Below are 20,223 nucleotides of genomic sequence, written 5' to 3' on the forward strand. Positions count from 1 at the left end.
AAGCATGCAGAACTGGACATTAAGCATGCTGAGTAAACAGCAAGAGAATAGTAAGTGCTACGCACTCTGGTTTGGGTGCCATTCCTTACCAAATGTGTTCCTTAACGAGGTAATTCAAATCAGTTACTGGTCCAAGGGAGCCATGAGTTGGCTGACAGTGGCATTTATTTTAAATCTTTTCTTCTCTGACACTCTTGGCATTCTTTTACTCTTGCCCTTTATAGGAAAATATAAACAAACCTCTTCACAACACTGCTGTAGTTGTATTACTTCTTCTAAAGTAATCTCCTATATGTGTACATCTTAGTTATATTTCTCTTGCTACAACAGTTTTCAAACTTTTACTTTCTGCACCAGCACTATGTGATTGAGGAGAGGAATATGTTATGTGGTCATTATAATAATTTTTACATCTTTCCTTAATCTCACCTCCATAAATTTCTCTGCATGCATTCCTTAGATAACTTGCTACAGTAAGACATGAGCTTATGCTGGAGAAGTTGTAATTACTTTCTACAGAAAACAGAATCTTCCTAGAACACCGCAGGTCATACATTTGCTAAAAAAGTAGATATTGCTCATGTTGTTTTGATATAAGAAAGAACAACTGAACATGAGCTCTAGACTAATAATTCCTCTAACTTCTAACCACCTCTCATACACATGACACTTGTGTGTAACAGATAGATTTACTCTTTTTTTTTCTGTTTTCTTCTTTTTAATACTAATTGCTGGGGGTGAGGAGGAAGGTAAGAAAATTAACATTTATTTGGACTTTCTTAATACATTGAGATATTTTTGTAAGCCTTCTGGCAGATGTTTGTTCCCATTATGAAATTTCTCTCATGTGAAATAGTTTATGAAAAAGGATGAGGCACTTTCCTAGCTTTCCACTGGTGCTCTTGGCAAAGCACAAGCTAAATTAGGCACTGATCCCTGGTGTGTAGCTCAAAAGCCCTGCAGAGCTATGTAGGATGGAGAAGTATGTTTTAGAATTTGCCTCAGATGTTCCAACACTCTTTGCTGCATGGCCCATTTATCTGCTCCTGAGGGAGTAGGGATCATTAATATGGAAACTAGATATTAAGCCAACATTCAAGCCACTATCTCCTAGGGAAGTGGATCTACAAAGCCATAGAGCTATGGCAGGGTTTTGCTATACAAACACCAAGGATGAACACAGAATACCAACTTCAGCTTTTCTCAATTCAAGTTTTCAGCAATGCCTGCACAACGTATAAGAAACATATACTCAGTCAGGTTCCTCCTTAAAGTAAGGTCTGCATGGTCAGCGCTTACTGTACAGGCAAGTTACCCCTCATGTTCTCAAGAGGTGAGATTTAACCTGCATTTGTGCTCTAGAATAAATTTGTGTAAGTACTTGGTGAAGATATTTGTTTGGTTGTAAGTTTCTGTCTTGCTTATCAAGATAAATTGCATTACCTTAATCCCTACAAGTCAAACTGTAGAAACTGTCATCTTCCATTTCTACCTTTCCTTGCAGCTGAAGAACAAACAGTATTTCCATACTGTGGAATGGATGGCAGCGTTTCATCTGACTTGTTGTTCGCATCCCAAGTGTACAAGCTATTTAGAAAATACTGGTTTTGTTATATGTATGTTTAATAAAGTTTTATAACACCAAAGACAGCTGTTTAAGAAAGATCTTTATTTAACAGAATTTCATCAGCTTCGTTTGTTTAGAAAGAGGAAAGCTATCCCACTCGTGTCAAAAGTGATCTGATCAATATTAGAAGAGAAGGTCACTTTTCAGACTCAGTATCACTAGCTCTGCTTTCTAATAATACCAGGATTTGCTATGAGTAAATAGCAGTTAAACCAAGCTTCTGTTATAAAATAAGATGATAAACTGCTATAAGTGCTACATAATGGGAGTCAAACAGAACAGAAAAAGAAATCTACAGATGGAGCAAGAGAAAACTAAATTAGATTCTAAGTACATCTCAGAGAAGTATTCAGAACCATCCATTATATGACAATATATTTGCAGAGGTAACCCTGAAGCTGTGCCTGCATTTCACAAGCAGTCCAGTGCACATTCAAAGTTTCAAAGAAACAGAATAAAAACAGGAAACAACAGAAAGACCTTAAACACCCAGAGCTCACTTGAATAGACTGAGAAGAGTAAACACAGATACAATCCAAATAACTGAGCAAACTGCATTCTACAAAGGGAGAGGTGTAGTTTAGAATCATCTGAAGGAAGAGAACCAATACCCACAAAAACCAAACCACACACAAACCACAAAGGCTAAAGCAAAAAGCAAAGACTCTAGAATAAGCTTCCAAAGTAAAACTGACTTTAAATGGTTAAAGTGTTTTTGGTCCTGTTGCTTAAAAAAAATAATCCTAATCTAGGTTCTGAATTAAAAGGAACATCTGCATTTATACAGATTATACTGTAAAGTGAAACAAAACTGCAAGATATTGAAAAACACTTTAAAAACAGTGAACTGTTCAATTAACAGGAAGTACAAACAGTTGTTTTGGCACTGTACTGGAAAGAAAGCTACAGATACACATTTTATTACCATGCTGATGCCCACACACGACATCCTAGTTAAACTGTCAAAATACAAAGTTTGCAGACCTACATACAAATGCAACAGGAAAGACTCAAGCCACAAGTCTCCACTAGCCTTCCACCATTCTTTTAAGTATGGCTCCCAGGCCACCCTTTGCCACTTTCAGTGGCGTCAGTTCTTCTTTATTCTCAATGTGAATACTTGCACCATGAGACACCAGCAGCTTTGCCTCCTCCACTCTCTCTTCATCACAGGCTAAATGACTGTAATAAGAACAAGAAACCCACAGGCACTATTAAACAGTCCAATCTTATAAACAGCAATAATTTTGCCTTGTCAAAATGACAGCATGAATGTTGGGGGGACGTACATTCTACAACAAGATCACACACAACCAACTACCTACACAGCTTCCAAAGCTCGCTGTCCAGTCACTCTGTTGTCATTAAGCAACTCAAGAACGCTCCTCCTGCTATTGCCCTTGCAACATGATGACAATTCTTTAGATTAGGATTTGGCTCTATAGTCAGCAAAGGTAAGGAGCACATAATCCACAGTGAAACTGGAAAATAGTAACCTCTGAATTGAAAGGGATAAACCAAATTGTACAATGCTTAAAAATAATCTGAAGTAAAGAGTTACTGAAAATGCAGCAAACACTTTTTTCCATTTGGCATAGCATTTTGAGAATAAACACGTGTGTGCCAGGACAGTGCTGGGTTTATGTATGGGTGAAACATACTGCTTGAACTTATTCATAGAAAATCTTGGTTCTGCTGTAGATAAGACACAGTTTTGCCACCAACTTCAAAGCAGCTAAGGTTTTACCCTTACACTTACAAACTGATCTCTAAGGTAATATCAAACACTGAACTGATTATACTTATACTGCAACTTAGTTTCCTTAGAGAGGTGAATTAGTTCTTGCTTGACAGGACAGAGTAAGCCAGCCTGAACGACCCATTTCCCCCGATTTTGATGTCATTAGCTCGCTTTCTACCATCTAGTGGCCACCGAACATACTGCAAACCATTGCAGAATGTGATCTACGCTTTGTAAGTAGATGTAGGAACACTTATAAAGTATGTATGTACATACAGACCTAGACAAAATACTACGCATGATTTTCTCTAATCCTTTTAATTAAAAAGGGGTGTGAAGCAAGGGAGTATTTTGAGGCAACAAGAAACTTTAAAAAATACACTGAAGTAATGGAGTTTAATTTCATAGATTATACTGTATTCAACAAAATGAAAATTAAAGGCTACTTACAGAGGAGTATTCCCTTCAGAGTCCCGTATATTAACCGCTGCATTATGCTGCAGGAGGATCTGTACCATTTTTAGGTTTCCTTTGGCTGCTGCTCTGTGTAATGGGGTGGATTCAAAATGATCCCTTGCATCTGGATCAGCTCCATTCTTTAAAAGCATGATTGCAATCTGAATAACCAGAAAGAGAAAGGAAGGGGGAAGAAGGAGGTAAAGCTGATACAACTAAACACTTCCAAGAGCAACACCACCTCCAGCAGCACAAGCACACATACCTCCTGCTTATTTTTGGAGGCAGCATAATGCAGAGGCGTGCAGCCGTTCTGATTGACAGCATTCACATTAGCACCCCTGGCAATGAGCGCTCGCACAATGTCATCACGGCCTGCCGAGGCAGCAATGTGTAAGGGCGTCCAACCAGCCTGCAGAGCAAGGGGAAAACACGTTATTCAAACCAGGAGTTTCAGGCAAAACCAAGACAAAGCATAGCCCAAATACTGACTCGACTACTCCCTAGTCATACTGCACGTCTTTGTAACTGTAAAGCTAAACATTACTGCTTATCATCAGAGAGACAAGTCTCACATCCTCTCACAAGGCAGCACTCGATACCTAACAAAAGCTGCCAACTAAAGAACAAAAATCACTTCTGTTACACATGGTGTCTTGCAGGGAACATCACTCCTGCAGAATTAATAGTAGTGGATTTTTAATAACAAATAAGAGTGGCAGAAAAGGGTGCCCAAAAGTTTCTGCAATCTTTTCTATATCCTACCCTCTAATTAAACTGACAGAACAGTTTACTTCTTTAAGGGTGATCTTTAGGATACTTCATAGCAAATGCAATTCTTTCAACCCTTTCTCAAGAACAGTATCAGACAATCTCCTTTACTGTGAAAGGAATTGAACCTGTGGAATCTCTGAACCCACTACATATGCTGTAATGCCTTCCCCAGTAATGAGAAATCTTCAGGGTACCTCATATGCTTTGGCACAACATATTTAAGAGGATCACACTGAAATAAAGGTAACAGGAAAACTCCCAACAAGCACCCAAACGCTGCTGGTTCTGCAACTTTGTGCATAAGAATTCTTCTAAAATTCCTTGATGATAAACAAGACTTGTTAAGTTTCATTTCCCCCATTCCACATAAACTATGAGGGTGGTTAGGCCCTGGCACAGGGTGCCCAGAGAAGCTGTGGCTGCCCCATCCCTGGCAGTGTTCAAGGCCAGGTTGGACACAGGGGCTTGGAGCAAGCTGCTCTAGTGGAAGGTGTCCCTGTCCGTGGCAGGGGTTGGAACTGGATGAGCTTTAAGGTCCAACCCAAACTATTCTATGACTCTATGAAGCAGTGAAAGACCTGCTTTCCTAGTGCACACACAGTAGTATGTGCTTTCTAAAACCTCCCAGACACCACAGTGGATACACCAACTGACTGAAGAGGGAGCAAACCAAGGAAGCGACCAGTGCCAGTCGCCACCGGGAGCTGCCTGAGGGTCTTCTGTGGCTGACACCGTGAAGGAAATGGTCTGGACAGAAGCTGCAGATCCCAGCTCTTCACGCCAGCCCAACTCCCTCAGGCTCCCGGCAGCAGCCGCACACCAGGGTCCAGCTCCGCCCAGGGGTGGGGGATCCCGCGGCACTCACATCGTCTTTGTCGCCCACAGGCACACCAAGGCCGAGGAGGAGGTCGGCCACGTCCGTGTGTCCTGCCGAGCAGGCCCAGTGCAGCGCGGTGCGGTTGTCCTGAGGGAGAGAAGGAGGGAGCGGCGGTGAGCGGGAAGGTGAGGAGCGGGGGGCGGCTGACAGGGGCCGCTCGGCACGGAGAGGCCCCGCAGGCCGCCGCTCTCGGCCCGGAGGGCAGGGAGGGCCGCTGCCGGCTGACCTGGTCGGTCTTGGTGGCCAGGGCCTTGTCGCGCAGCAGCTGGGCCCGCAGCTCCTCCAGGCACCCGGCGTAGGCCAGGTTACAGACCCCCACGTCAGACACTGCTCCCTCCATGCTCACCGCTGCCTCAGCCTGCCAACAGGGGCAGAGCCCCGGCTCCATCGCCGGCCAATCAGAACAGCGCCGGGGCTAGCCCAGCCAATCGCACCTACCACCCTGCTCCTCTCTCCCCTTGGCTCGTCGGGGCTGCTGGGATTTGAAGTCCAACAGGCGGGACGCTGCGCGCTGCCGAGGGCCGTCGGGACTACACCTCCCGGGGAGCCCCGCGCCTCGGCCGTGTTGTGACTCCGTGTCGGGGCGAGGAGGAGGATGGTGACAGCGGGAGGATGGAGTCAGGTGAGGGGCGGCGGCGGGAGGCCGCGGAGGCGGCGAGGGCTGAGCGGGGCGCGGGCCTGGCTGTTGTGGCGGCGGTTGGCGGGGCAGGGGTGCTGGAGAGGGGCCGGCCCGCGCCCCTGGGGCTGAGGGGCGAGGTGGGGGTCGATGCTCTCCGTCGTGAGGGGTTTGCCTGGCGGTGGGGGCCAGGGCCCCGCGGCAGCTCCCGGGGCGGGGGCACAGAGGGGTTCTGAGAGCTGCGGTGCGTTGGGACTCGGCCGGGGCGGCCCGAGGCCGGTGTTGCCGCTGGCAGCGGCGGGAGGGAGGACGGCTCTGCGGGGGTAGCTCTGCGGGCCTCGGCCGCTGGGTGTGCGGGACTGGGAAGAGAAACTACGGGAGTGCTGTCCCGACGGCCGTGGAGCCGGGACGCAGCCCCCTCCTCTGGGTTTGGAGAGGTGAGAGTCTGTCTGGGGTCAAACTCAGGCAGTTTATCCTGTAAGTGCAATGAGTGGGGACTTTCTGACGGAGAAGACAGAGCCCCGTGTCAGAAGTTCTGCTCTATAAAGTGTCTTAAAGAAGTTGATGGTGGTTTTGAATAGCTGCCTATGGTAACGTGCAGAGGAGCTGCATCTCCAGTGCTTGGTAGCCCCGACTTGGGGCACCAATAGGCTGCTGTAGCTCAGCTTCACCTCCGGTTGCTATAATACATGTTTTTACATTAAATATGTTGTGTACCTTTGCCTGCTGATTATTCATTCTTTATACTGTGTGTGTGTGCACTTAATGTGAAGAGTAATAAAACATAATGGTGTTTGCTTTCACCTTCTGATTTTGCAGCAGTATATCCCTTAAGTTTGTTATCAAAAAGAAAGGATTTTACATTAATTTTTACACTTGAAGGCCTGTTTCACTGTTCCAGAAAACCCTGCTTTAATGATCTAAAAATAAATAAATAAATGATTGAACTGTCTTCTTTTAGTAATGCTAATTATAATTTGTTATTTTGCACTAAATAGACCTAGTGTTGAAGAACAGCAGTAATACATTTTTTTGGCCTGATGTGTTTCAAATCTCCAGTTAGGAAAGTAAACCCCAGCCTTCCTAACACTTTTCACATGCTTCTCATTAAGCACAAGGCCATAATCACTCTCAGTGGCAGTTTTTGTACATCTAGGATCAAGCATGTGCACATACGCTGTGATGCCTGAATTGTTTTTTCCTTTCCTTGTTTCCTTGAATCCAGTCTTGCTCTCACTGAAGTCATCCTCAATTTCTGCTGCTGGCGTCAGTCAGATGTTTATAACCGAGGTGTCAGCCATGGTATTCTCTCAGCACTTGCTGAGGATTGAAATAAAAACCACCAAAGACATTGGATATTTCAGTGTCGGAACAGCTTGTCAAGGAAAAAAGACTTAAATACAACTGTCAGCGCTGCTCAGAAGACCCAAAGGCTACAGCTAGTTGTGTCTGAGAACCCAAAGTTTTGCATGAAAGAACAAAGGGATAAAATGGAATTTGAATTGTGTGTATTCCTGTTCAGTTTTGTCTAGGTATGAAAACCAGATCACTATACTGTCAGACTACTTAGAAGAATTTCCAGAAACTGATGAGCCAGTGTGGATTCTGGGAAGGCAACACCACCTAAACACAGGTATCTTTAGAATGAAAATTATCTGTAAAATCTATAGGGCATTCATAGACCCACATGCAGCAACAGCAGCTCCTGATTTCCTTACATTCTCTAAATGCCTCAAGAGAGTTTTTCTCCACCAACAAAAGCCAACTATAAGCATCAGTATGCATTGTGTAATCAAACTGGAAGTTTACCAATGTACTTTCTACCATAATTCATGCAAAGAGATTGTACTTGTAGCAAACATTAGTTGGGTCACCTCTTGACATCAGATGCCTCAGAAATAGATAAAGGAATAAGTTTGGGAGAATGTTCAGTGTAACTAATGTTATTTTCTCTTGAGAGATGCTACCTGCAGCCTGTAACTTGCAACTGAGGTGGTATTTCAAAAGGATAATAATAATATATAAATCTATGTCCCATGCTGTATTTTGATGAAAATAAACTGATGACCTAAAAGTCATAGCAGATATTTGTATATCATATAAAACAAAGATTTCAGAAATGAGCTTTGCTCCTTGGAGAGCAGGCAGGGGCATCTCCTGTGTGGCATATTGGAGGCAGTGGCCATCGATGCAGGGCTGGTGTTCAGGACAGCCCAGGGCACCATGTACAGCCTCCATTGGCTGAAGGATGCCTTGGAAAGGCCACTGTGTCTGAGCCACAGCCCAGAGAAAATCCAGCAAATAAGGTTGTTAAGAGTTGTTCAGAGCCTTTGGGAGAATTGTGTAAGTGCATGTGTTTAAAAAAAAAAAAAAATAATAAAAAAGAGAGATTTAATTACATTTCATATTATGAACCTTTTCTTAAAGAGGTTTTGTATTGGGTTTGAAGGTAATGCATAAATCCATGTTGGTTTGTGTGTAGAAATTCTTTGCCTTTCTGAACTTGCTTTACCAGTTCTTTCCTGAGGACGTAGTTCTCCCTAGTTGTTTCATTCAAGATGGACATAGTCATTCCAGACACCTTGGAAAACTTCATTGGCTAATATTTATTTCATCCTTAATAAGGTAATTTTAATTAGCAGTCTGCAAAAGCTCTCTCTGTTTAAACAGCCAAAAATAGTTTAAGGGTCTTATATGTGAAAGCTAGCAGGAGTCTTTCATGCAATCTATATATTGACTGTACAAGGAAATTATAATTTTTCAGGTTTAAAAATCCATTTTAATAATTTCTTTCCTCTTAAAAATATTCCAGACAAATCTAAGTTATTGTTGGATATAAGTGCTCGTCTCTGGTTTACATATAGAAGAAAGTTTTCGCCTATTGGTGAGTATGCAGCAGAGCAGCTGCTTTGTTAGAAATTAGTGATGTTACCATGGACTGAAATATTATTTTTACAGTATTTGAGCATCATTTTAACTGTTTATGTAAATAAAATACTAAAGCTATTAACAGCTCTGTTTACTTGCACGTGCAAGTCATCAGGTCTTCACATCTGTCTAGCAAGCAGTAAAGTTAGACATAGAATCATAGAATAGTTAGGGTTGGAAAGGACCTTAAGATCATATAGTTCCAACCAGCAATATGGAAAGAGAAGGTCTTGCTCAGTACCTTCCATCTATAGCACAGTTGTTGGAGATTTTGACTCTGAAATTTTCTGTGGTGCTGCATTCATTTTAAAGCCCATATTGATCATAATGAACTTTTTTAATAGGAGGCACTGGTCCTTCATCTGATGCTGGCTGGGGATGTATGCTGCGATGTGGGCAGATGATGCTGGCACAAGCACTGATCTGCAGACACTTAGGAAGAGGTGAGTACTATTGAGGAGTAAACTTTTCAGTTGTTTGAAGACTGTTTAGTTTTTGTTGTAGTTTTCCATACAAGCCCAAACCTAAATTTATTAATGAAACTTTATTTGATGTCCTGAGAGAAGCTACTAGTGAATTATTCTTCTCTGACAGGGCAAAATCATGCCATCCTTTAGCAGAGAAATAGAAACAGAGAGAGAATAGGGAATCCCACTGTTGTTGTTTTATAACTTTTTGAGGAATGCCTGAGCTGAGGACAAGGGAAAACCTGCTACCATGGGTCTGAGCTCTTGCCCTTCTCTTCATTGCTTACATAGCCACCAAATATTCACACACAGCAATAGACACCACACTACGTATTCCACAGACCACTCCCCCACCACCAACCTGAGGTCCAAACCCAAAGGAGAACCCAAGCAAGCTCTTAAGCCCATATCAGCACCTCACATCCCAGAATCATGGGTAAGTGTCGTAGGTCTATCTGGTCTGTGTGTAGGTGCTGTGTCAATTGGATTCTTACAGTTAGGTCTGTAATCCTCATGCTATTGTGCTGTGGTTTCTATGGCAGCATGCTTTGTGGATTTATCCACTTGAATAACTGAATACATAGAACACAGGTGCAAAGATTTAACTGAAGGAGGAGGCAAACAAACAAATTACCTGAGAAAAAACAGGCTATGAACCTGTAGTATGTAGCTACTTCATAGTGTCAGCCCTATGTAAGTGCTTCTCCGTCAGTAAATGGGAGGTAACTACCTTATGTTGGAAGGAGGAGCACAGGTGGCAAAGCTATGTGATGAAAGATGTGGGAGATGGCCAGCGTTATTTGGACTTTGCCTTATGGATCTGATACCACTATCTTACACATGCTTATGTTATGCTTATGAATCTAATAAAATCTAAATGGAGCATGTTGTTTTTCCAGCGCTCACAGAAGTTCGCATCCAGCAATAGCTCTCTTCTCTGCAGTGTTCACTCAGAACATACTTGCAGTTGACATTTTTATTTTATTTTCCCAGTTTTCACAATCTAGCCTGTGATGATAAGGGCAGTTTAATAATAAATGACCAGATGTGACTTCTAGGGATTCTAAACAAAATGTAGAGATGGAGTCTACATTAGTCTTTTAATATCTCATTGTATGACTTTGTAGTAGCTAAAAACTTGATCAGGATGATGGGCAACATTATTTTTTAATCTGTATGACTTTTTTTTTTCCTGTAAGATTGGCAATGGGAAAAACACAAAAAACAACCAGAAGAATATCATAGAATCTTACGGTGCTTTCTAGATAGAAAAGATTGTTGCTATTCCATCCACCAAATGGGTAAGAACACCTTTTCTTTTTTCCCATTGAAATGCCTGTGTTGAAACTTTCTAATTGAAAATGTTAATTCAAAACTTTAAAAAGGTGATTATGAAGACAGTGTACATGTTTATATATAAATAAAAATCCATGTAAATGGGTGCAAAGTGTAATGATTCAGAAATGTTATTCGCTGAGACCTAAGTAAATCTGTATACAACAGTCTGGCTCTTGCTAAAGTATGTGAGCCTCAGGTACTAGAGATGGTAGTATTAAAATAGACAGTCACAATGCTTATTGCTGTAATTTCTAATAAAGGACACTAATATTTGTAATTCTTATTACAGTTTATAATTTCTGTAAAGGAGCTAGCAGACATTAATATTTGAAAAGAGCATAGACTGAGAAAATAATTGCTGCTAAAAACAGTTTGCAATTACTCTAGAATGTATGTCAAAATATCAGTAGGTCATGCTGTTTAACAGAGATTGTGACCAGACTGTCTGTGGTCTTTTTTTTCTGTTCTATGTGTGTTTTCCTCATAAAAAACAGCGCAGATGGGTGTTGGAGAGGGGAAATCAATTGGAGAATGGTTTGGACCAAATACAGTTGCTCAAGTCCTGAAGTAAGTCAGCTTGTGCTAGCTCATTCAGAATGTATTCCCCCACTTAGCATCAGCTCTGCTCAGAGACCAAGATGAGGCCCAAGATACAGTTTTAAAGGCTGATGCCCCTCTTGCAGAACAAGGAGTATATATGCCATGTGTCTGCAAGTACAGTGCAGACCATGGTGCTGTAGCCTTCTGGGTAGGTACTGAGTTGGGATTGGGTGAGTTCTAAATTTTAATGCACCAAAAGCCTGTGGAAGACCTGCAGAAAGGTCTCTGCTGCCATGCTGTTGACATGCCCTAGACAGTAAGCACCACAGACAGGTATTCCCTGCTGCATAGTGGCACAGCTTTGACAGGTCAAGAGTGCCACCATGCAGGTTATACTGTAGTGGTATGTGAAGCCATCATCAGTAAGCATCAGTGAACATCAGTGAAGCCATCCAGGCCAAGAGGCAACTGAACTGCAATTCCCTACTGCTGTATAAAGCATGGTCAGCTCCTCCTAGTTCTGAAACCACGCTTAAAAAGTTGACTTGCTGTGTTTCTGAAGGATAGGTGGATGTGCCAAATCTCCAGTGGAGGCTAGACTGCAGGTCCCGAGTGCTCAGCAACAATTCATTGCAGTCTTAGGACAGAAACATTCTGCAGAGAGAGAGGAGCTAAAGCATGCCATGGCCCTCAGCTCTTTTCACTTACAGATTCTTCTTGTCTTAGTGCTAAAATGCAGGTTTTTCTGGCTTATTTTAGACAGCTGACTTTGCCTGTGCAATGTAAGAGTGTAACTTGCTTTATCAAAGTCTTGGATTTTACACAAATGGACAGAAACCTGTGTGCTGAAATGCTTCCCTCCTAACTTTTTGGTGCTGAAAACCCTTAGCTGGTCTAGCTTTTGACGCCACAATTCTGCTGTCTGCATGTGCACAGAAATAATTCTACTGAATTTAGTGCAACTTCTTAAGCAAAAAGTAATATGCAGAACTGGCACAGGAATTGTTTCCTTTCTAAACAGTGCCAGGCACAATGGGCAAGATCCCACTGCTGGGGCTGTTAAAAAGTAATAAACCTTATTATGTGGTTAAGCTATTACTATTGCTGCATTTGGCAAAAGGACAAAACAGTTTTCACATGGTACAGAGTGTGCTTTTCCTGGTACCACTCAGTATTTACTTTTCTAAATGTGTTAAACATGCAAAGTTACCTTTTTATTACATGGAATTTTCAAAAACAATCCAATAAATGTGTTCTTCCAAAGAACCAGTTTAATGTTTTTACTCAAGAACTATCTAATTGTTCTGAATCAAAAGTTACCCTCATGGTCCTATTATTTTATATTAATTATTACTTCAATGTTTTCTAGGAAGCTTGCTTTATTTGATGAATGGAATTCATTAGCGGTTTATGTATCTATGGACAATACTGTGGTCATTGAAGACATCAGTAAGTGAAACAAAAGTTTTTCTAAGTCTACTTTAGCATCTTAGCAAATATTAGGGAGAAGAATAGCTCAAACTGATTGCAAATTTAAGTGTTTTGGGAAACTTGGTTTTGTCACTATTAACAGTTGGACTCGGATCTTACAGGTCTTTTCCAACCTAAATTATTCTGTGATTAATTTTCTGGTTACAGTTTTTGATTGAACTCCACTTTCTGGAATGTATCTAAATATGACCAAAATACCTTGGGGCCATCCCTACTTGTTCCCAAGGAAAGAAAAGAAATGAAAGAAATACAAACTCAGGCTTTGGGTGTCCAAAACTCGAGCTAGCACAGCATGATGCCATGGTGGCCAACTTACAGACCATGCAGGTTGGAGGACAATGGATTTTAGTCTGTGCTATCTAAACTCCTACCCCAGAAATGGAATGAAGTTGCATGTAGAAATACAGACTATTGTTTTTAATACAGAGTTTGCCAAAGAGAAACCAGGGCAGATCCTAGAGAAACACAAATGGCCAGGCTTAATTTTCAGTTGTAAGAAGGGTGGGTTTACAAGTGGTATTTACCCACAGCCTATTTCTACTTTAGTCCCTACTTCTGCTTACTTTATGTTTACATCACTGGGAGGACAGAGTTCCCTGAAGAGTTTCTAATGTTGTCATCTGTCATTTCATTTCCCAGTCAAAGCTTGACAGTATTAATAATTATAGCGGTAAATGTAACTTGTCTTAAATGTTCATTCCCCAGTCATTTATCTCATGTCTCACTGATGTGCCAGCACACACTCTGTCTGCTGGAATTACTGTTACTAAATAGTGATGATTTCCATGCCCTGCTCCTTTTGTCTTAAAACAAGAGCTCTGTAAAGATGTTTGGGAAAGTGTCTCAATTCATGATTGAGAGGAAGATCTGCTCTGTGTTCCTTTCTGCATTCATTGATTTCTGCTTTTATTCCCACAGAGAAAATGTGCTGGTCCCCTCCACAGGGCAGCAGCACAGCCCACAGCACTGCATATCTGCACAGGGGTGCTCTGGGCCGAAACAAGAACACAGCAGGATTCTGTACAGGCTGGAAACCCCTCTTGCTTATCATACCTCTGCGGCTAGGGATAAATCACATAAATCCAGTATATATTGATGCGTTTAAAGTAAGTTGAGGGTTTTTTTTCTTTAGTTGTTTGTTATTGTGAAATAAGTTGAGGTATCTGTTATATCAGTACCGATTTCATTTTTATTCCCTTCAAATGCCTAGGAATGCTTTAAGATGCCACAGTCCTTGGGAGCATTAGGAGGGAAACCAAATAACGCCTATTATTTCATAGGATTTCTAGGTAAGGCAAAAAGCAACTTGTTCCAAATATGCACAGGTTCTAAAGAGAAAGGAGGTTTTTGGAAGGGGAAATAGTAAGCAGTTTAAGCATGAGAATAGAGTAGAAGAAATGAAGAAAAATATCTCAAAAACTTCAGGAACAGTATGGTATCACCCCTATAAAAATGGAAAAGTAGCAGCAAAACTTGATGTAAAATTAAATAATGATACAAGCAAGAACACCACACTGAGAAAAGTTTATAGCATTTGACAAGTGCCAAATGTCATGACTGCAAAAATACTGTTTTCCCTAATCTAATACTTCCTAATGAAGGGTGTCTTGTTTTATTCATTTGCTTCTTGTATTTCAAACTCTTTCTGACAGCAGAATCTTTTTTCACCTTCTTCCATGTATTCCTTTAAATTAAAGCAATAGTTAATACCAGATTCAGTCTTTTAGATTGCACCCCATATATAGCCATAATTTTATGGCTATTTTGTTCTTCGTTTTGTGAAACCCGAACTCTTTTAAAAAGTCAGATGTCCTTGTTCCAATTTCTGAGTGAATGCCTAATGGGATTACAGATTGCATTTGTAGTCATTCCATAATTTTTGATCTGTGGAATGTTTTGGGATTACAGTGTTTGAGATTTTTAAAAAGTGTATCAGACCTCACATAGAAGGGGGAAAGTATGTGACAAAGGTAGAACAAACCAGCCAAAAAATCTACCTTAGCAGGTCACAATAGAAGATTATACTAAATTCCCTAGGGGAAACTCTTGTACATGTCCTTCTGAATCACTTAAAGACTCTCTAGCTGGAAAGACAACATATGGACCGTGATGATAATTAATTCCCGTTCTACATGTCTGGATGAAACAAGTGCTTATTGAAGCCTCTTGCTTATTATCAACCTGTGGATTTTACCCCTACAGGCAATGAGCTGATCTATTTGGACCCTCACACCACTCAAAGTTTTGTAGATTCAGAAGAGAATGGCACAGTTGATGACGAGAGCTTCCACTGCCAGCAAGCCCCACACAGAATGAAGATTATGAATTTGGACCCTTCAGTAGCTTTAGTAGGTGTTAGGGATGTACTAATGCATGTATGTACAGATGCATGTACTTATTTCAAAGTAATACCTCTGTGTATCAATAAAGGCATTTCCTTGAGCAGAATCAGGATCACAGGGCAGTATTCTGTGTTCTAAAAATCAGGACATGGTAGTTTATATATTAACTGCCTAGGATGCATTAATCTCAGGTCAAGCAGGGAACTGACTGTTTATATCCAGGGAGCTAATTAACCTTCTTTAATGAGCAGCATTTACTGTTTGCAAAAAAGTATTTTGAAGGTCAAAGTAAGGAACTGAATCAGGTTTCTTTATTTTATTCCATCACTACCATATATATATGGTCATTCTGGGAAAGTTACTTACTTAAGCTTAATTTATTTTATATAATTTACAAATCTTTAAATGGAATTAATTTGTAGAAGTTATCCAGTATACATCACAAGAACGCTATGGTAGTTGCAGGAATTAAATCTGATGCCATGCTCATGTCCTTTGGTTGGGTGGAGGGTGGTTGTCACTTGAGACATACATTTCTAAAGCTTTATACAAGGCATAAAGATACCACAGCATCCTTTGCTCATTGCCATCCTGTTATTATTTGATACCACTACTGTATGTATTTTTTCCTTAGGGCTTCTTTTGCAAAGAAGAATGTGATTTTGATAACTGGTGTAGTCTTGTACAAAAGGTAATAATACTCTCTTGAGTTCCTCTGTGCAAAATAACTCACAATGTTTTAATGGCAATTCCCATTGCATCTTTCCCTGTGTACAAAGTAAATGAGCCAGAGAAGGATGCATTACTGTATCAGGGCAAGCCAGTACTACTGAAGTACTGATGGGAGCTTGCTGAACATTCTGACAACCATCAACCCTGCCACTAGAAGAACAAGTGTAACTATATACCCTTATATACCCTTAAAAGTTAGTCTTTTTTTTTTTTCATGCTACTTTGTTACCGTCTGAAACTTAGTCACTGACTGAGCAATAGATGTTCAAACTAAGTATCAGCTGCCAAGCTGAAGCAGTTTCTTTGTTTGTTTCCTGGTCCTTCTTTATTGTTTAACATAATATTTTATTACATGTTCTAATTATGACTTAGTCCCTGGTACCACAGCAGGGCTGACTCTGTTAAGTGCTGCATCCCTCCAGCTCCTGCTGAGCTGTGGGACACAAAAGGCACTTGCTGCCCCAGGGCAGGACATTTCTGCACTCAGTTGGTATGCTGAACAGCAGAAGTATGAATGTAACACCAGCCTTGAAAGGCATTTATTGATTAAAAAAAAAGAGGCTAATGGAAGCAGTTTGCGAATAACTGAAATACAGGATATGATATAGCTTACCTGATTGAAGAGGAGTGAAATTTGGCTTCCTTAATAACTTGTTTCTCCTGATCAGAACTTGTCCTTCAAATCTGTTGTTTTTTTCTTTTTTTTAATAAATTTGTCTTTTGTTCCCATTGATCAACAGAAAGCTTGAACACAGATTGATCCATGCAAGTCATTTTCTTTTAAAAGGCAGAAAATACTGCTTGCTCTTCCTGTCTGTTTGCTACTTGTAAACAAAATTATAGGTGTATGGATACCAGAGCTCAGCAGAACACACTGAAAACTTGTAGGGCAGATTATCTGTCTTCTAGGTGTGTTTTCAGCTAGGAAAATGTTAGAGATCAGAGAAGCAGTGATTTGTAATGAGATGTGCTTGTTTTTCTCTGAATGTCTTCATGAAGCCTTTGGATTTTGAGAGACATAATAGTTACAAATGTTTTTAATCAGACATTTTTGTGTATGAAGGTTCTCTTGAGGCATCTTTATAATGAAAGTATTCTATCCTCAGGAGATTCTAAAGCAACAGAGTCTAAGGATGTTCGAGCTGGTCCAGAAGCATCCACCACACTGGCCTCCTTTCGTGCCACCAAGCAAGCCGGAGGTGACGACCACAGGAGCAGGTGCAGTACTGACTGAAAGCAGTGTGGCAGAGCCTTCCTCCTTGTCAAAAAGAGCAGTCAGCACAGGAGCAGCAACTGCACTTTCCTAGGGGCAAAGTATCTGCCACATGATGAACCTCTTTATTCTTACAGAATATCAGCTCTGTATCCAGTCAGGCCACATACAATTGCTAGCACAGAGATATATATGCATGTTTTCTTAATATTGCAAAATACTTTGAAGGACACATATCAGAAAAGCGGGGTTTGGTGGGTTTTTTATGTTTGCTTGGAGTTTTGTCTGTTTTGGGGGGAGTGGGGTTTTGGGTTTTTTTTTAGTAAACAAAATCAGGCATGTCTTTAGAGTCTAAGTAGTTAAATCTTTTGTATGTTTTCCAGAACTCATTGAATCTACTGACAAGCTATTTGAATTGGAAGAAGAATTTGAAATCCTGAGTGTATGAGGGAAACTGTGGTGACCCTTCTGAGTATTGAACGTATTGCTAATATTATTGCATTGACTTAAATCAAACAGCCATGTTAGCCCCAAAGTGCCTGAAATGACAGAAAACAGAGCACAAAAATGCGGTAGTGTCCAAAACTCCAACAGCGACAGTTCCTTCTGTCAGAGAGCTTCCCCAGATGGAAAAGCAGTAGAAGATCTCATAGTAAGAGCCTTAAAGGGAACTTCTTTTTAATGTGTGTCTTTTCTGAAGACAGACTGTCGAGATTAAGGTAAAAATAAGTCTGTGGGCTGTGTGTCTGGAGAAAGGAATAACTCAAAATGGGTGTTTCTTGCTCTCGTATAATGCAATAGTTTAGTTCTTAGAGCAAAACAGTCTCCAGTTAAGGAGGATGTTTCCTTCCGTCCCCTCCTGTGGGCTGCATCGTTGGAAAAAATACATTGTCTTGTTTAAAAGATCGACTGGATCAGAAGAAAACCATTTCCTTGTTAAATATTTTAACATGTATTTGAGCAACCACACTTTATTACAAAAATGTTTCTGTGAAAGGAACTATGTCTAACGTATATGTTTTGCAATAGCCTTCCTGTTTCTGGGAAACCTCAAGAGGAACAGGAGCCTCAAATATATGATATCGATCACAACCACTGTTAGAGTTATGATATATTTCACCTTGACCTTAAAACTCAAATCATTAAAACTTAGGCTGACTTTTCTTTTGGAGCTAAAATGAGTCAAAGGTGGTTTAACTGTACCTTATTTATTATAAAAAAGATTTACACAAGTTTCTCTGTTACAGCACTTTATCTGTGCATCTAATAAATTTCTTAAGCTTTTCATAGGTTGTATGCTGCTATATTTTCTTAATTTGTTTGTGTGAACTAAATGCAAACCAGGTTATTTTAAAACTTATAGGCATATGCAAATTACTTAATTGTTGTTTTCTGACTTGTTGCCTTTTGAAATCTGTTTTGGTAGAAGTGCCTTAATTCTGCAGGTTTATCAGAACAGCCTATGCAGTTTGGGTCCTAAGGCAGAGTGTCTCTCTAGCAGCCATAAGAAAACCAGCTCAGAATAATTAAAGGCAAAGATCTTTTAATCCATTCTAAAGTTCATTTTTACTATCAGAGAGTCCCCGTGATTGTCATTCTGTCGCAGTGTTACGGATGTGAATCAGTTTCATCTTCACCAATAAATGACAATACAGAGAATCACCAGATGCTGTCGCCTCTCACTTGCACTTTGTGAGCGGGGCCAGAGTGATTTCCAAGAGAACAGAGCATGTTCCATTGTTCTTGCCTTCAGTGTTTATTAACCACAGTGTGGAAACCATACATGTAGAAAAAATACCGTTTTCTTCCCCTCTCCGTGGGTTAGCTGCAAAGTACTACTATTTAATACATGAACTTACCATTCATGTAACAGTAATTGTAGCCCTCTGCTCCTACAGATGAAAATGAAGCCCTTGTTCTGAAATGTTCCGTCTTGAGTGGTGACTGCTATAAAATGAAAGCACCTAAGTTAACAAAGTAAAAGTAATAATAATAAAATCAGTGGAGTGCAATTACTCTGTATGCAGCTCTCAGCTATTACCTAATGCTTTTCAGAGAGGAGGTCATGCTCCAGCCAATCTCCTGAAGTATTCCTGATGGGGTAAAAAAGGGCTGGTGACTGGAATTCCCACCCCATGTACCTGAACAGCTTGTGTGGGAGAAGGCTAGGCTTGTGGGACCTTGCTGGTGGAGCCAGGTTATCCTCACAATGGAAGCCTAAAGATAGTGGTAGTTAAAATGCTAAGGCTCTGGTCCTAGACAAAAAATTAGTTGTATCTGCATATGTTCATGCTCAAAAATAGAACCAAGTCCCTGCAGCACCTGATGCCTCTTTTTACAGCCCTGTGGCTGGAAAGTTGTCATTTGCCAGTTATTTGCAGATTTGCACAAAGTAATGAGCCCCACTGTGGGCATACTGAGATCTAATGTCGCCTTTGCATCACGCGGTATGTAAATACAACAGGATCTGTCTGCGAAGGGCCAGCTAAGGAGCAGATTGGATATTCTGCACGAAAGGATTGCTACTCAGGGACGTTAAATGCCTTAAAGATACTTGCAAAGCACATCCAAAGCAGTTGCTGATCTCTATTCGAAGGAAGTTAAACGCAGGGACAGGACGGGGGAACGGCTTTAACCTGCCAGAGGGGAGGTTGAGATGAGCATCAAGTTCTTCCCTGTGAGAGTGAAGCTCAGAGAAGCTGTGGCCGCCCCATCCCTGGCAGTGTTCAAGCCCAGGTTGGACGGGGCTTGGAGCAAGCTGCTCTAGTGGAACGTGTCCCTGTCCGTGGAAGTGGATGAGCTTTAGGTCCCTTCCAACCCAGCCCATCCCACAGCTGTGTGGCTCTCACCGCCCGCCGGCCGTTGCGGTGGCGGCTCCTGTCCCGCTCCCTGCACCGCGGTGCGGGCGGGTCTCGCCGGTGCCCATCGCTGCCCCGGGGGCAGCAGCCGCGGGCACGGTGACACCGGGCGCCGCCCCTGGCGGGAGCTGCCGTGCCCGCGGCCGAGCCCCGCGCCCCACTGCGAGCGCGCCGCGCGCTCCCCGCCGCGCACAGGCGCGCGGGCAGGCTGAGGGCAGCGGCC

At 41.6% G+C, this 20,223-nt stretch overlaps 2 protein-coding genes across 4 annotated transcripts in view; one reads left to right on the forward strand and one right to left on the reverse strand.

Annotated features, from left to right (window-relative positions):
* The window catches only part of PSMD10 (proteasome 26S subunit, non-ATPase 10), a 53,910-nt gene extending 48,059 nt beyond the window's left edge, over positions 1–5,851 (reverse strand). Inside the window, exons 1-5 of one of the 3 annotated variants that reach the window (XM_057425233.1) lie at positions 5,702–5,851; positions 5,464–5,562; positions 4,090–4,236; positions 3,819–3,985; positions 1,392–1,587 (exon numbers count right to left, since the gene is read on the reverse strand). In XM_057425233.1, the coding sequence (XP_057281216.1) occupies positions 1,476–1,587; positions 3,819–3,985; positions 4,090–4,236; positions 5,464–5,562; positions 5,702–5,815 (639 nt within the window). In that variant the 5' untranslated portion in view covers positions 5,816–5,851 and the 3' untranslated portion in view covers positions 1,392–1,475. Of the gene's footprint in view, positions 1–1,391; positions 1,588–2,457; positions 2,810–3,818; positions 3,986–4,089; positions 4,237–5,463; positions 5,563–5,701 lie in introns of those variants that run through there. The other 2 variants (XM_057425231.1, XM_057425234.1) reach the window with 2 other exon arrangements.
* A 126-nt stretch (positions 5,852–5,977) lies between these two features.
* Positions 5,978–18,804, forward strand: ATG4A (autophagy related 4A cysteine peptidase). The gene is made up of 13 exons (XM_057425229.1): positions 5,978–6,097; positions 7,614–7,724; positions 8,904–8,975; positions 9,364–9,462; positions 10,686–10,787; positions 11,319–11,391; positions 12,734–12,813; positions 13,774–13,961; positions 14,066–14,144; positions 15,058–15,203; positions 15,832–15,888; positions 17,036–17,147; positions 17,526–18,804. The coding sequence occupies exons 1-13, from the start codon at positions 6,088–6,090 to the stop codon at positions 17,588–17,590; spliced, it is 1,194 nt and encodes a 397-aa protein (XP_057281212.1). The 5' UTR covers positions 5,978–6,087; the 3' UTR covers positions 17,591–18,804.
* Positions 18,805–20,223: the final 1,419 nt, after the last annotated feature.

The sequence above is a fragment of the Pezoporus wallicus genome, unplaced genomic scaffold (genome assembly GCF_028554395.1).
Source record: "Pezoporus wallicus isolate ANWC-B61680 ecotype Strahan unplaced genomic scaffold, APGP_CSIRO_Pwel_v1 scaffold_6445, whole genome shotgun sequence".
In the NCBI taxonomy this organism is placed as follows: domain Eukaryota; kingdom Metazoa; phylum Chordata; class Aves; order Psittaciformes; family Psittacidae; genus Pezoporus; species Pezoporus wallicus.